General features: G+C 42.1%; 1 protein-coding gene across 4 annotated transcripts in view; it reads right to left on the reverse strand.

Moving 5' to 3' along the window:
- Nucleotides 1–7,102: 7,102 nt before the first annotated feature.
- The window catches only part of LOC110508497 (apolipoprotein L6), a 37,573-nt gene continuing 28,143 nt past the window's right edge, over nt 7,103–16,532 (reverse strand). Inside the window, exons 10-22 of one of the 4 annotated variants that reach the window (XM_021589055.3) lie at nt 15,749–15,799; nt 15,558–15,632; nt 15,220–15,297; nt 15,071–15,130; nt 14,864–14,944; nt 14,535–14,588; nt 13,059–13,136; nt 12,784–12,843; nt 10,381–10,443; nt 9,641–9,715; nt 9,409–9,448; nt 9,283–9,334; nt 7,103–9,142 (exon numbers count right to left, since the gene is read on the reverse strand). In XM_021589055.3, coding sequence (XP_021444730.3) covers nt 8,179–9,142; nt 9,283–9,334; nt 9,409–9,448; nt 9,641–9,715; nt 10,381–10,443; nt 12,784–12,843; nt 13,059–13,136; nt 14,535–14,588; nt 14,864–14,944; nt 15,071–15,130; nt 15,220–15,297; nt 15,558–15,632; nt 15,749–15,799 — 1,731 coding nt within the window. In that variant the 3' untranslated portion in view covers nt 7,103–8,178. Of the gene's footprint in view, nt 9,143–9,282; nt 9,335–9,408; nt 9,452–9,640; nt 9,716–10,380; nt 10,444–10,530; nt 12,364–12,783; nt 12,844–13,058; nt 13,137–14,534; nt 14,589–14,863; nt 14,945–15,070; nt 15,131–15,219; nt 15,298–15,557; nt 15,633–15,748; nt 15,800–16,532 lie in introns of those variants that run through there. The other 3 variants (XM_021589054.3, XM_090225349.1, XM_090225348.1) reach the window with 3 other exon arrangements.

Below are 16,532 nucleotides of genomic sequence, written 5' to 3' on the forward strand. Positions count from 1 at the left end.
GGCTGCTGCAACCTGAAGTCAGGGGTAGACGTAACGTAGTAAACGTAAATCTGTAACCCTCCATTTAGTATTATACATTGCGTTTCATATGGTGGCCATCAACCATGTCATATGATATATTACCAATTACAATTCATATAATATGATACAAATTACAATTCATATAATATTTTACGAATTACAATTCATATAATATGTTATGAATTGCAATTCATTCAATATGTTATGAATTTGCATTATGATACACAGGAGGCTGGTGAAACCTTCATTTGGGAGGATGGGCTAGTGGTTGTGGAATAAGTGGAATGGTATCAAATACATCAAACATATGGGTTCCATGTGTTTGATGCCATTCCATTTGCTCCATTCCAGAGATTATTATGAGCCATCCTCCCCTCAGCCAAATTCTCTAAAATGACATTGGAGGCCATTTATGGTAGGGAAATGAACAAACAATTTTCTGGCAACAGCTCTGGTGGACATTCCTGCAGTCAGCATGCCAATTGCACGCTGCCTCAAAACTTGAGACATCTGCGACATTGTGTTGTGTGACAAAACTGCACAAGGTGCACCTGTGTAATGATCATGCTGTTTAATCAGATTATTGATATGCCACACCTGTCAGGTGGATGGATTATCTTGGCAAAGGGAAAATGTTCACTAACAGGGATGTGCGTATGGAAAATATCTGGGCTCTTTTATTTCAGCTCATGAGACATAGGATCAACACTTTACATGTTGCGTTTTCATTTTTGTTCAGTATATTTATCACTGTTGTGCTATTGCTGTCAATATTCTATTCCATTCCTTTGCACTGTTATATCCATGTTATTACATGTATAGTTATTCTGTTGTATTTACTGCATCCATATATATTCATTATCTCCCATTCTCTGTACCTTTCAGACCATTTCCATGTCCATACCCCTGTTTGGCAATAACGTGTGAGGTTGCCTTATTCCTCTGACCGGTTTTCAGTGGGTCACAGACAAGTAAAATAGGAGAGTATTCCTTCACTGTAACCATACCAAACGTAACATATACTAATTAGTGTCAGATTTACATTTACTATGTAACGGGTAGTCTATGAGACCAGGCTGGGGAATGGGGCGTGGTTACCTGGTCACCCGTGGACCAGTGTAACAGAGGAGCTAGGTTTCCTATGTGACTGACTCATAACTGTAGTTTCACTGTCTGCCATCTAAACAATGGATTGTGTCTCAAAAATACATTGGCAATAAGAAAGGTCTTATCAGGAATAAATAAATAGATGAGATTTTAATAGACAAGATTAAAAGCTCAAGTGTAAATTAACAGCAGTTGAAACATCCTCCTCACATTTTTTGCATGATTCAAAGGCTGGGCATAGTTGCTACCAAGATGAGAGACCATCTGGGAAAATGTAAATCAAATGCTAGTATTGTTGACAAACCAGTGAGCCCATACATTGCCTTGGCTTTTTCCACATTTTGTTATCTTACGTCCTTAGTCTAAAATGGATTAAAAATAAAAGTACTCAGCAATCTACAGACTATACCACATAATGATGAAGCGAATACAGGTTTTTAGAAATTGTTGCAAATTTATAAAAGATAAAAAACTGAAATACCTTATTTATATATGTATTCAGACCCTTTGCTATGAGACTAGAAATTTAGCTCAGGTGCATCCTGTTTCCATTGATCATCCTTGAGATGTTTCTGCAACTTGATTGGAGTCCACCTGTGGTAAATTCACTTGATTGGACATGATTTGGAAAGGCACACACACCTGTCTTTATAAAGTCCCACAGGAATTGTCCGTAGAGCTGCGAGACAGGATTGTGTCGAGGCACAGATCTGGAGAAGGGTACCAAAACATTTCTGCAGCATTGAAGGTCCTCAAGAACACAGTGGCCTCCATCATTCTTAAATGGAAAAGGTTTGGAACCACCAAGTCTCTTCCTAGAGCTGGCCGCACGGCCAAACTAAGCAATCGGGGGAGAAGGGCCTTGGTCAGGGAGGTGACACTGACAGAGCTCTAGCATTCCTCTGTAGAGATGGGAGAACCTTCCAGAAGGACAACCATCTCCGCAGCACTCCACCAATCAGGCCTCAGTAAAAGGTGTACGACAGCCATCTTGGAGTTTGTCAGAAAGGCACCTAAAGACTCTCAAACCATGAGAAACAAGATTCTCTGGTCTGATGAAACCAACATTGAACTCTTTGGCCTGAATGTCAAGCATCACGTCTGGGGGAAACCTGGTACCACACCTACGGTGAAGCATGGTGGTGGCAGCATCATGCTGTGGGGGATGTTTTTCAACGGCAGGGACTGGGAAGACTCATCAGGATCGAGGCAAAGATGAATGAAGAAAAGTACAGAGAGATCCTTGATGGGAACCTACTCCAGAGTGCTCAGGACCTCAGACTGGGGCGAAGGTTCACCCTAAGCCCCCAGCTAAGACAACGCAGGATTGGCTTCGGGACAAGTCTCTGAATGTCCTTGAATTGCCCAGCCAGAGCCCGGACTTGAACCCGATCTAACATCTCTGGAGAGACCTGAAAATAGCTGTGCAGCAATGCTCCCCATCCAACCTGACAGAACTTGAGAGGATCTGAGAGAAGAATGGGAGAAACTCGCCAAATACAGGTGTGCCAAGCTTGTAGCATCATAGCCAAGATTCTAGGCTGTAATAGCTGCCAAAGGTGCTTTTTGAATACTTATTTAAATGTGATATTTCAACAACAAAAATATTTCTAAAAACCTGTTTTTGCTGTCATTATGGGGTATTGTGTGTGTATTGATGAAGAAAAACGATTTTATCAATTTTAGAATAAGACTGTATTCTAACAAAATGTGGAAAAAGTCAAGGCATCTGAATACTTTCCCGAAGGCACTGTAGTCCAGTAGTGTCCAGGTCAGTGGTGATGAGGATGCTGCCATAGAAACTTTGCTGTACTTATGATCCTATGTTCTGTTAAACATAGGTCTGTGGACTAGAGGTCAACCGATTATGATTTTAATGACGATACCGATAATTGGAGGGCCAAAAAAAGCCGATACCGATTAATCTGTCATATATATATACTGTATGTATGTGTGTGTGTGTATATATATATATATATATATATATATACACATACATACACACACACACACACACACACACACACATACATACAGTGGGGCAAACAAGTATTTAGTTAGCCACCAAATGTGCAAGTTCTCCCACTTAAAAAGATGAGAGTCCTGTAATTTATCATAGGTACACTTCAACTATGACAGACAAAATGAGAAAACAAAATCCAGAAAATCACATTGTAGGATTTTTTATGAATTTATTTGCAAATTATGGGGGAAAATAAGTATTTGGTCACCTACAAACAAGCAAGACTTCTGGCTCTCACAGACGTGTAACTTCTTCTTTAAGAGGCTCCTCTGTCCTCCACTCGTTACCTGTATTAATGGCACCTGTTTGAACTTATTATCAGTATAAAAGACACCTGTCCACAACCTCAAACAGTCACACTCCAAACTCCACTATGGCCAAGACCAAAGAGCTGTCAAAGGACACCAGAAACAAAATTGTAGACCTGCACCAGGCTGGGAAGACTGAATCTGCAATAGGTAAGCAGCTTGGTTTGAAGAAATCAACTGTGGGAGCAAATATTAGGAAATGGAAGACATACAAGACCACTGATCACTAATCTCCCTCGATCTGGGGCTCCACGCAGGATCTCACCCCGTGGGGTCAAAATGATCACAAGAACGGTGAGCAAAAATCCCAGAACCACACAGGGGGACCTAGTGAATGACCTGCAGAGAGCTGGGACCAAAGTAACAAAGCCTACCATCAGTAACACACTACGCCGCCAGGGACTCGAATCCTGCAGTGCCAGACGTGTCCCCCTGCTTAAGCCAGTACATGTCCAGGCCCGTCTGAAGTTTGCTAGAGAGCATTTGGATGATCCAGAAGAAGATTGGGAGAATGTCATATGGTCAGATGAAACCAAAATATAACTTTTTGGTAAAAATTCTAATCATCATGTTTGGAGGACAAAGAATGCTGAGTTGCATCCAAAGAACACCATACTTACTGTGAAGCATGGGGGTGGAAACATCATGCTTTGGGGCTGTTTTTCTGCAAAGGGACCAGGACGGCTGATCCGTGTAAAGGAAAGAATGAATGGGGCCATGTATCGTGAGATTTTGAGTGAAAACCTCCTTGCATCAGCAAGGGCATTGAAGATGAAACGTGGCTGGGTCTTTCAGCATGACAATGATCCCAAACACACCGCCCGGGCAACGAAGGAGTGGCTTCGTAAGAAGCATTTCAAGGTCCTGAAGTGGCCTAGCCAGTCTCCAGATCTCAACCCCATAGAAAATCTTTGGAGGGAGTTGAAAGTCTGTGTTGCCCAGCAACAGCCCCAAAACATCACTGCTCTAGAGGAGATCTGCATGGAGGAATGGGCCAAAATACCAGCAACAGTGTGTGAAAACCTTGTGAAGACTTACAGAAAACGTTTGACCTCTGTCATTGCCAACAAAGGGTATATAACAAAGTATTGAGATAAACTTTTGTTATTGACCAAATACTTATTTTCCACCATAATTTGCAAATAAATTAAAAATCCTACAATGTGATTTTCTGGATTTTTTTCCCCTCATTTTGTCTGTCATAGTTGAAGTGTACCTATGATGAAAATTACAGGCCTCTCATCTTTTTAAGTGGGAGAACTTGCACAATTGGTGGCTGACTAAATACTTTTTTGCCCCTCTGTATATATTTGTAATAATGAAAATTACAACAATACTGAATGAACAATGAATACATTTTTTTAAACTTAATATAATACATGAATAAATCTATTTAGTCTCAAATAATGAAACATGCTCAATTTGATTTAAATAGTGCAAAAGCACAGTGATGGAGAAGTAAGTAAAAGTGCAATATGTGTCATGTAAAAAAGCTAACGTTTAAGTTCCTTGCACAGAACATATGAGAGCTGGTGGTTCAGTTCTTCAATATTCTCAGTTATTAAGACATTTTAGGTTTTAGTTATAATAGGAATTATGACTTGTCGACTATTTCTCTCTATACCATTTGTATTTCATATACCTTTGACTTTTGGATGTTCTAATAGGCACTTTAGTATTGCCAGCCTAATCTCAGGAGTTGATAGGCTTGAAGTCATAAACAGCGCTGTGACATTGCTAAGAGCTGCTTGCAAATGCAGTAAAATTTGAATGAATGCCTACGAGCCTGCTGCTGCCTACCACCGCTCAGTCAGACTGCTCTATCAAATATCAAATCATAGACTTAATTATAATATAATAAACACAGAAATACGAGCCTTTGGTCAGTAATATGGTCAAATCCGGAAACTATCATTTCGAAAAAGCAAAACGTTTATTCTTTCAGTGAAATACGGAACCTTTCTGTATTTTATCGAATGGGTGGCAACCCTAAGTCTAAATACTGCTGTTATATTGCACAACCTTCAATGTTACAGTTGAAGTCGGAAGTTTACATACACCTCAGCCAAATACATTTAAACTCAGTTTTTCACAATTCCTGACATGTAATCCTAGTAAAAATTCCCTGATTGTGGTCAGTTAGGATCACCACTTTATTTTAAGAAGGTGAAATGTCAGTATAATAGTTGAGAGAATTATTTATTTTAGCTTTTATTTCTTTCATCACATTCCCACTGGGTCAGAAGTTTACATACACTCAATTAGTATTTAGTAGCATTGCCTTTAAATTGTTTAACTTGGGTCAAACGTTTCGAGTAGCCTTCCACAAGCTTTCCACAATAAGTTGGGTGAATTTTGTTCCATTCCTCCTGACAGAGCTGGTGTAACTGAGTCAGGTTTGTAGGCCTCCTTGCTCACACATGCTTTTTCAGCTCTGCCCACCCATTTTCTATAGGATTGAGGTCGGGGCTTTGTGATGGCCACTCCAATAACTTGACTTTGTTGTCCTAAGCAATTTTGCCACAACTTTGGATGTATGCTTGGGGTCATTGTCCATTTGGAAGACCCATTTGCGACTAAGTTTTAACTTTCTGACTGAGGTCTTGAAATGTTGCTTCAATATATCCACATCATTTTCCTACCTCATGATGCCATCTACTTTGTGACGTGCACCAGTCCCTCCTGCAGCAAAGCACCCCAACAACATGATACTGCCACCCCCTTGCTTCATGGTTGGGATGGTGTTCTTCGGCTTGCAAGCCTCCCCCATTTTCCTTCAAACATAACGATGGTCATTATGACCAAACAGTTCTATATTTGTTTCATCAGACCAGAGGACATTTCTCCAAAAAGTACGATCTTTGTCCCCATGTGCAGTTGCAAACCATAGTCTGGCTTTTTTATGGCGGTTTTGGAGCAGTGGCTTCTTCCTTGCTGAGTGGCCTTTCAGGTTATGTTGATATAGGACTCTTTTTACTGTGGATATAGATACTTTTGTACCGGTTTCCTCCAGCATCTTCACAAGGTCCTTTGTTATTGTTCTGTGATTGATTTGCACTTTTCGCACCGAAGTCTAGGAGACAGAACGCATCTCGTTCCTGAGCAGTATGACGGCTGCGTGGTCCCATGGTGTTTATACTTGCGTACTATTGTTTGTACAGATGAACGTGGTACCTTCAGGCGTTTGGAAATTGCTCCCAAGGATGAACTAGACTTGTTAGAGAAATTAGAGCTAGTAAATGAAAACAACATTGCCTTTGCCCCTTCCCTGCAGCCACTAAATCAATCGCTTACCTTTGCCTTTCAAGTGCTGCGCATACAGGGTAGCCTAATGGTTAGAGCGTTGTACTAGTAACCGGAAGGTTGCAAGTTCAAACCCCCGAACTGACAAGTTACAAATCGGTCGTTCTGCCCCTGAACAGGCAGTTAACCCACTGTTCCTAGGCCATCATTGAAAATAAGAATTTGTTCTTAACTGACTTGCCAGGTTAAATAAAGGTAATATAAAATATACAGCCTTGCCACAGCAAACATTACTATGGAGGTCAATTTGACAAATGAGCTCAGCTATTTGTCAAACAAATACAATATCAAAAGGCCTATTGACACAGCAGAAAGAAGGAAATGTCTGCAACCCTGTTGATGGAATTCAAAGAACTGTATGTTAACATACATTTCAAAGTTTATTGGCAACTTATTACATTTCATATCTTTAAATAAATACAAAAGAACTACTAAAGTTGACCAATGAAAAATTACAACAAAAAAATACTAGAATTAAAGCTAGAATCCTTATATGAAACAATAACAAATTGGCCACCCTGCCTCTGTTTTGGTTAAAGCTGAGAGATGAGCCTGGACATATGTAACCACTCTCAAATTCATAGACGGAGCTAAAGATGCAAGGACTGACCATCCATGACATCAAAATTATAGTTTTAACCCGAGACAGGGAAATAGAATAATCCTAAAGTGCTTGAAAGGCATCATATAAATGAGGAAGGCACTCAAACAGTAATAGAACATACAATCCTAATCTAAAATACAAATTAGACTTAATAAGAAACGGAATGTTTCAATATGAACTAATATTCCCCTACCAACCTAAAAATAAAAAACAAAGCAATGTAACAAGCAATAGTGTTAGGAATCAAATAGTGACTAAACCCATACCCTTCATACTGTAAATACATAGCCAATGAATAATCTAAACCATCAAAATACGTATTTGGCTGAACTTGAAAATATTATGTTTAGTTTTTACATTTGGCTCTAAGGAAAAGACTGTTAGCATGATCCCTTCAATAATGTGCCTGAGAATGTATTTTTAACATTTTGTAACCTCATTTCATAATTTGCATCTCTGAACAGTTTCCTGCCTCCACGAACAAATTGCTTTAGCTCACAACCCTTACTTTTCATAAAGTACTGTAGATAATGTTGTCAAGACAGGCTCAATGCACACATCTACAATTACAAAATGTGGACATGGGCTTGTCGTACAACATAATTTCCCCAGATATTACAGAGAGTTTTAATAATAATTCTTCACCCTAGCCAGTGGTGACTGGTGATGTCATCTTTTCACCTGCCTATGCGCAGTCTATGTCATCAAAGAGAGACATATGAATCATATCCTCAGAGTTCCGGCTTCAAGTCGTTTTAATGCTGACAGGATAGTTTGTGTAGTTGTAGAGATGGGTTGGAATGAAGTACAGTTTAGGCTTTGCTGGTCTTATGGCTGTTATCTGCAGTATTGTTATCAACAATGCTTTTGCTGTCAGAAGTTTTATAATTGTCTGTGTCGTCATCACTGTCCAGCTTTTTCCGATTATTGGTACTGTCTGGGGTGTTGGTGCCATTGGTGTTGTCTGGATCTGTGGACTGCAGCTCAACCCGTATGCCATTAAGCTCCACCAGTCCATCATGCAGCTGGGTCGCCACCTCCCTGATCTTGGCAGCAAACTCAGACTTGGCTCCCTTCTTCAGCTCCTTGGAGTCCTTGGCCACAAAGTAGATGTCCATGCCCACAAAGAGGCCGGTGAGCACTCCGGTGGCCATGCTGGCAATCTGGACAGCTCTGGCCGCGGTGCTGCCAGCCACGTTGGCTATCTGCACCACACGCATGATCTCGTTGGCGTTGATGAGGATGGCCTTCCCAGCCATGGCACCATCCTCATAGATGTTGTTGAGGCCCGGGAAGTCACGGTTGTATGCATGCTTCTTCATCTTCAGCAGATCGAACCTGCGCAGGCTCTCTATCCCTTGCTTGATGAACAGCATGCACTTGTTGATGTCGGTCATCTTCTTCTGGTAGTCCGTCACGATGGCCTCCACCTTCTTACGGTCCATGGAGTTGTTGACCGTGTTGGAGAGTCCAGCTCCGGCTGAGGTCAGGCCGCCCGCTGTGGCCACGCTCAGTCCCACCGCTGTGATGATCAGGGAGGTTCCCATGGTGACAGGGGCCAGGGCGAGGCCTACAATTGTACACACGCCTCCTACAGCGCTGGTGGAGCCGCCAGTGATTTGGGCGATCTTGGTCTTCTTGTTGAAGCAGTCGAGGGCATCTGCGATGCTGTTCAGGTCAATGACGTGCTGCCACAGGCTCTCTGCACGCTCTGAGAACAGCTTGTTGAACACACGGATACCTTTCTGCACCTTCTCAGCTGTCACTGCAAACGCCCTGGAAAACGAGTTCATATAACCATCATCAATGCTTACTACCGTGTGAATTACCTGTTTACCCAGGGGCTTTATAACAAGGCTCTTCTGTATGTGTGTGTGCCTGTACACAAAGTGAGAGCCAACTATAGCATCACTTACTTGGCCTCCTCTTTTTCAGTCAAGTCATCCTCTTGAGGCATGTCTTCCCACTCTGTAGCAAAATAAAAATGGCATCATTTGGATGAAGTGTGTGTGTGTGTGTGTGTGTATGCGTGTTGGACTCACGCTCCACTGTGCCCCACCAGTCCATCAGGCCATCCATATCCTGCTGAGAGACATTTCTCTAAGTCAGCTTTGAATCGCCACTTTAGAAACTCCATACTTTTCAATCAAAAATCCATTTCAATCAAATGCAAAACTCGATGGCAGTTAGCAGTCCGTGAGAGGAAACCAAGTTTGAAAAGTAATCTTAAAGAGTACAAATTGACATTATTTAGCATTGTTTACAGCAACCAACCTGCTCCTCTGGCTCTGCCGGATTAACACGGAATTCCTCCAATTGGTCGAATAAAGATTTATTTCCACCGTCATTCTGAGATAGGAAGGGGGGGGGGTGATGAATACATGCTGTTATGTACTGTTATGTACTCTATACATTTAACACAGTAGAGAAACATAGAATATGTCTTGGCAAAACAATGTTTGTCATGGTAGCAACATTGTACTGAGGGATACAGGAGAATGATACAGAGATCACATTCACAGGCCGAAAATGAAAATAGAAAATGTGTGGACAATTTCAGATTAAAGAGGGAAATGGTGCATACTAGCTCTGCTGTTTTGCAGAAGTGGGACATTAAAATCTTCCTGGGTTCAAAGAACAAGGAAGCAAGGGAACAAGTTTGGGCACATAGCAATCTAATCTAATCCGCAGTGTAAAGAAATTGGCACAGCAATCTGGGAGTGGTGGTGTGGGTGGCAGTTAGGTAGGTAGAGAAAGAAAGAAAAAGAACAGGAGAGAAAAAAACACCACTTGAACATAATGTTCTTAGTTAGGAGTCAAAGGGCTAGAAAAAGAACCGAGTCATCTAATGGATCAGCCAATGTGACGGCCATTTTGCAATCCTGGACAACTTTTCAGTCTGCCAGCCGTGACAGACAAGCCTTCAGATACAAAAACAAAACCTAGGTATCCATTATAACGGTACCGGTATGTGGAAGAACAGTGTTAGAAGGAGGATCATGGAGTAGAGTTACCTCTTTTGAGTCACTGCCTGTAGCTCCCGGCTGGGTTTCAACCTTCTTCGGCATGGCTTTACCCTGAAACAGACACTCTGTTAAAAGGTGGAATCCATAGCAGTGAAACTGCCACATACGTTTGCTATATTACAACAACAAAGACGTTACCTCAAACAACAAACTTTTCTTTTTTTTCCCTCGGACATCATTGCACGGCAGAGAATGTAGTAGATGTTTTACAATGATGCTGGATACTTATTTCCTCAAAACAAAAACTATAAGAAATGCACTTAGGGGGGCAAGTGGCGCTGTTTCAAATGTAGTCAAATATAAAAACTTTTACTCTACAGTATTATACAGTTTTCCCACAACCATAACATATAGTGCCTTCGGAAAGTATTCATACCCCTTCACTTTTCTCACATTTTGTTACGCCTTATTCTAAAATGGATTCAATTGTTTTTTCCCCTCATCAATCCACACACAATCCCCTATAATGACAAAGCAAAAACAGGTTTTTAGACATTTTTGCTCATTTATAAAATATTTATTGGCAGCGTTTACAGCCTCGAGTCCTCTTGGGTATGACACTACAGACTTGGCACACCTGTATTTGGGGAATTTCCCCATTTCTCTCTGCAGAGCTCTGTCAGGTTGGATGCTGCACAGCTATTTTCAGGACTCTCCAGCGATGTTCGATCAGGTTTAAGTCCTGGCTCTGGCTGGGCCAATCAAGGACATTCAGAGACTTGTCCCAAAGCCACTCCTGCATTGTCTTGGCTGTGTTGAATTTTTTACCCCTTTTTCTCCCCAATTTCGTGGTATCCAATTGTTGTAGTAGTTACTATCTTGTCTCATACGTACGGGCTCGGGAGAGACGAAGGTTGAAAGTCATGCGTCCTCCGATACACAACCCAACCAGCCGCACTGCTTCTTAACGCGCATCCAACCCGGAAGCCAGCCGCACCAATGTGTCGGAGGCTAAAACCGTGCACCTGGCAACCTTGGTTGTGCACTGCGCCCGGCCCGCCACAGGAGTCGCTGGTGCGCGATGAGACAAGGACATCTCTACCGACCAAGCCCTCCCTAACCCGGACGACGCTAGGCCAATTGTGCGTCGCCCCACGGACCTCCCGGTCGCGGCCGGTTACGACAGAGCCTGGGCGCGAACCCAGGGACTGATGGCACAGCTGGCGCTGCAGTACAGCGCCCTTAACCACTGCGCCACCCGGGAGGCCCTGCTTAAGGTCATTGTCCTGTTGGAAGGTAAACCTTTGCCCCAGTCTGAGGTCCTGAGAGCTCTGGAACATCTTTCTGTACTTTGCGCCATTCATCTTTGCCTCGATACTGACTAGTCTTCCAGTCCCTGCCACTGAAAAACATCCCCACAGCATGATTTTGCTACCACCATGCTTCACTGTAGGGATGCTGCCAGGTTTCCTCCAGACGTGACGCTTGGCATTCAGGCCAAAAAGTTAAATCTTGTTTCATCAGACCAGAGAATCTTGTTTCTCGTGGTCTGAGAGTCTTTAGTTGCCTTTTGGTAAGCTCCAAGAGGGCTGTCATGTGCCTTTTACCGAGGAGTGGCTTCCGTCTGGCCACTCTACCATAAAATACCTGATTGGTAGAGTGTTGCAGAGATGGTTGTCCTTCTGGAAGGTTATCTAATCTCCACAGATGAACTCTGAGCTCTGTCAGAGTGACCAGCAGGTTCCTGACCAAGGCCCTTCTCCCCCTATTGCTCAGTTTGGCCGGGCTGCCAGCTCTAGTAAGAGACTTGGTGGTTCCAAACTTCTTCCAATTAAGAATGATGGAGGCCACTGTGTTCTTGGGGACATTCAATGCTGCAGAAATGTTTTGGTACACTTCTCCAGATCTGTGCCTCGACACTATCCTGTCTCGCAGCTCTACGGACAATTCCTTCGACCTCATGGCTTGTTTTTTTGCACTGACATGCACTGTTACCTGTGGGACCTTATATAGACAGGTGTTTTTCTTTCCAAATCATGTCCAATCAATATAATTTACCACAGGTGGACTCCAATCAGGTTGTAAAAACATCTCAAGGATGATCAATGTAAACAGGATGCACCGGAGCTCAATTTCAAGTCTCAAAGGAAATGGTCTGAATACTTATGTAAATAAGGTTTATATGTTTTTCATTTCTAATACATTTGCAAACATTTAAAAAAAAAACTGTTTTCACTTTGTCATTATGTGGTATTGTGTGTAGATTGCTGAGGATTTTTTTTATTATTTAATCAATTTTAGAATAAGGCTGTAACATAAAAAAAGTAAAGGGGTTTGAATACTTTCCGAAAGCACTGTACATATTTTAAACCCAGACACAAACTATGGTTAACACCTGGAGGAAGAGAAACGTAGTGTACACAATATGATGGGAGCTCATTTACATGTTACCTTGCCTCCTGCACCGCGTGGCATGAACGGATTGTGTCGCCTAGGTTTTTTCATCTTGGCCTAAGAACAATAGAATAAAACATTATACATGAATTCAAAGGGAAAGTAAAGGGAAGTGAGAAACATTGTGAGAAAATCTGGAAAATACCAGCATTTTGTAATGGAATAATAACAAACTAAATTAAAGCGAAACCCTGATATTTGCAAGATTGCATGGCCACAGTAAGGAACACTGGTCTAGTGGAAACTGTGCTATCCGTAGGGTTAACCAACACCTCTCCGTCCTTGTCTTCTCCCTCCTCCTTTTCCCCAGTGAGGAGAGATTCACCCTCTTTAAGATCATCAGATTGGTCCTGAAATAACCAACAAACAAATGTCATTCCGATAGATTGTCAGGCAAAATCATATTACAGAAAATATGACACTCTCTTAGAGTGTGTGTGTGTGTGTGTGAGTCTCTGTGTGTGTTTCACTTGTGGGCTTGTATTACTATCTTCGTGGGTACCGGAAATTCCCACAAAGATAGTAAAACAAGAGTTTCTCCCTTGTGGGGACATTTCCCAGGTTTCCACAAGGACAAAGTCTATTTTAGGCTCAGGGGTTAGGTTTAGGGTTACAATTAGGGTTAGGGGTTAGTGTAGAATAGTGGACCCAGAGTAGCCAAGGGAGGTGATAGGTGGGAATGAGGAGGAGCCATGGTGGTAGAAAAATAGCACTTGATTTATTGCAGATGTAGGATTTTAGGAAACATGGCTTGACAAACAGTTGTCCATAGCAGCAACATTCAGGATATGAAAACTCACAAAAATGACAGATGACGGCGAGTCTAAAGCTCAGCCCCTCAATAGGGTTCCTACTGCAGCAAAAACCGAGGCCTAAATGCTAAACGGCATAACTAGGGATTTACCCCATTTCTAGCTCTAAACAGAGCCTTACTCTCCCCGTTACTGGGACTAAAGAGAGTCTACCAGAACAGCTAAACTCAACTGACTGTACACACAGGACGCAACAGACAAACTGCTATGGAGCATATTGTAAAATGGTGTTACACTCCAAGTTGATGAGAAAAGGACAGCATTTACACATTAGCACAAATGCCCATAATGATTAACCAATGCGAATGTACTGTACATTCAATTAGTTGAATGTTACTTTGTTAATTAGACCGGGAAATACTATGGAAAACACGATTTAAGTTAATTGCATTAATTAGTTTAAATTACCATATTTGGTCAACTACACTTTAGTTTCAAAGACAGAGCTACATTAAATAGAATATGATTAAAACTACTATTCAGGGAGACTGAAAGCATGGGTGAACTAAGCACTCAACTGGAGCAATCAACTCATTAAAAAACAATTAAGGTGAGGCACACCTAAACTGGTGGATAACTACGGTATGCATGGCAATGGACTAGTGCACTTTATCCAAACCACACATGTATACACTTAAGCATTTGAGATAATATAAACTTCATCACTATTTTAAAATGGTGATGAGGCCAGTGAAAGGCAGCCTCACAGTTAGAGTTAGGGTTAGCGGTTAAGGTTAGGTTTAGGGGTTAAGGTTAGGGTTAGCGGTTAAGGTTAAGGTTAGGTTTAGCGGTTAAGGTTAGGGTTAGCGGTTAAGGTTAGGGTTAGCGGTTAAGGTTAGGTTTAGGGGTTAAGGAAAATTGGATTTTGAATGGGAATAAATTGTAGGTTCCCACAAGGGTAGTTGTGTGTGTGTGTGTGTGTGTGTGTGTGTGTACCTGATTGTCTTTTTGATTTTTTTGCTGACCAAGTCTGGCTGGTATGTTAATCTCCTGGAATCAGAAGACAAAATCCTCCTATACTGCTGCATTTAGACAGGCAACCCAATTCTGATCTACTTTTGACCAATCACATCAGATCTTTTCACATCAGACCTACTTCAGATCTGAATGGTCAAAAGACCAATGGCAATTAGTGAAAAAAATATCCGAATTGGGCTGCCTGTCTAAACACAGCCTATGAGCCACCATTACACAGGACAACTGATAGATACAGATCATTTAGATATGAATATCAATCGCGATCAGTCAGAATTTTCCTAGCCCACCTCTTCTGTAGGTATGGGAGGAACCTCAGGAGTTTCAGCAGTTTTCTCTGTCCTCTCTCTCGGGATCATATTCCTGTTAGCCTGAATTAGCAAGAAGGACAAATATAGTCACTAACCTGTGCATTAATTTACAGAGATACGGGTACGCTACATACAGATGTTATTACACATACATCAACAAATTAACATGACTGGTGTAAACCGCACCTGATTGTCGCCCATCTCTCTCTTCTTCAGTCGGTCATGTAAGGCTGTACCCTTCAGCTCCTGTTGAGGAGAAGTGACAGACAACCTTAGCAGAGAAGTTATAAAATTAGACATAAGGTGAGGAGGAGCAGTTTGATCTGTTTGCCTACCTCTTCAGTGGGTCTAGGAGCAACTGCTGGCATTTCAGTTCCTTCCTTCCTATCTCTCTGGATAAGATTGCTTTTGACCTGACAAGGACACACACAGTCACTCACTGTTCTGGTCCTGTTTTTTTTTTTGTGGGAGTTGGAGAGAAGCAAAGGCTGCTGGGAATGTGTGTGTTGTATAAATGATGTAACAAACTCAGTTCTTTATTTTTATTTGATTGTTTAAGTTGCCATATTAAAAATATACTCTATCAAAAGGTAAGTAACAGTATACATTCAGCATTGAGATACCATATTGTAGAATTGAAGAGTACTGAAAGACATTCTACTAAAATGCTTACATCTTTGGCATTGGAATGTTTATCAGATGACATTAGTTTGTCCCTTGATCTTGATGTGTCTTCAGTCTTCTTATCCTGCGATTGAAGGAATGTTATCAATCTCATCATAAATACCATTACTTGAAGCATAAAGAAGAATGAAAGCCTACTTGATCATACAGTCTAGTAATTTTTATACAGTAATGGATTACCTGAGTTGAGGAGTTAAATGGATTCCTGAACATCTTCCCCATTATGCCACCCTAAAACAAAACAAGATTGAATAGCCATCAAACAGGCAAAGATCGAATCGTACTACACCGGCTCCGACGCTCGTCGGATGTGGCAGGGCTTGCAAACCATTACGGACTACAAAGGGAAGCACAGCTGTCCTTTCCCACCTGGACAAAAGGAATACCTATGTGAGAATGCTATTCATTGCCTACAGCTGAGCGTTCAACACCATAGTGCCCTCAAAGCTCATCAATAAGCTAAGGACCCTGGGACTAAACACCTCCCTCTGCAACTGGATCCTGGACATCCTGACAGACCGCCCCCAGGTGGTCCTCAACACAGGGACCCTCAGGGATGAATGCTCAGTCCCCTCCTGTACTCCCTGTTCACTCATGACTGTATGCCCAGGCACGACTCCAACACCATCATTAAGTTTGCCGATGACGCAACAGTGGTAGGCCAGATCACCGACAACGACGCAACAGCCTATAGGGAGGAGGTCAGAGACCTGGGCGTGGTGGTGCCAGGACAACAACCTATCCCTCAACATGATCAAGACAAAGGAGATTATTGTAGATTACAGGAAAAGGAGGACAGAGCACGCCCCCATTCTCATCGACAGGGCTGTAGTGGAGCAGGTTGAAGGCTGTGTCCACATCACCAACAAACTAACATGGTCCAAGCACACCAAGACAGTCGTGAAGAGGGCATGACAAAACCTATCCCCTCTCAGGAGACTGAAAAGATTTGGCATGGGTTCTC

The sequence above is a fragment of the Oncorhynchus mykiss genome, chromosome 28 (genome assembly GCF_057628025.1).
Source record: "Oncorhynchus mykiss isolate SJ-2025 chromosome 28, ASM5762802v1, whole genome shotgun sequence".
Lineage (NCBI taxonomy): Eukaryota > Metazoa > Chordata > Actinopteri > Salmoniformes > Salmonidae > Oncorhynchus > Oncorhynchus mykiss.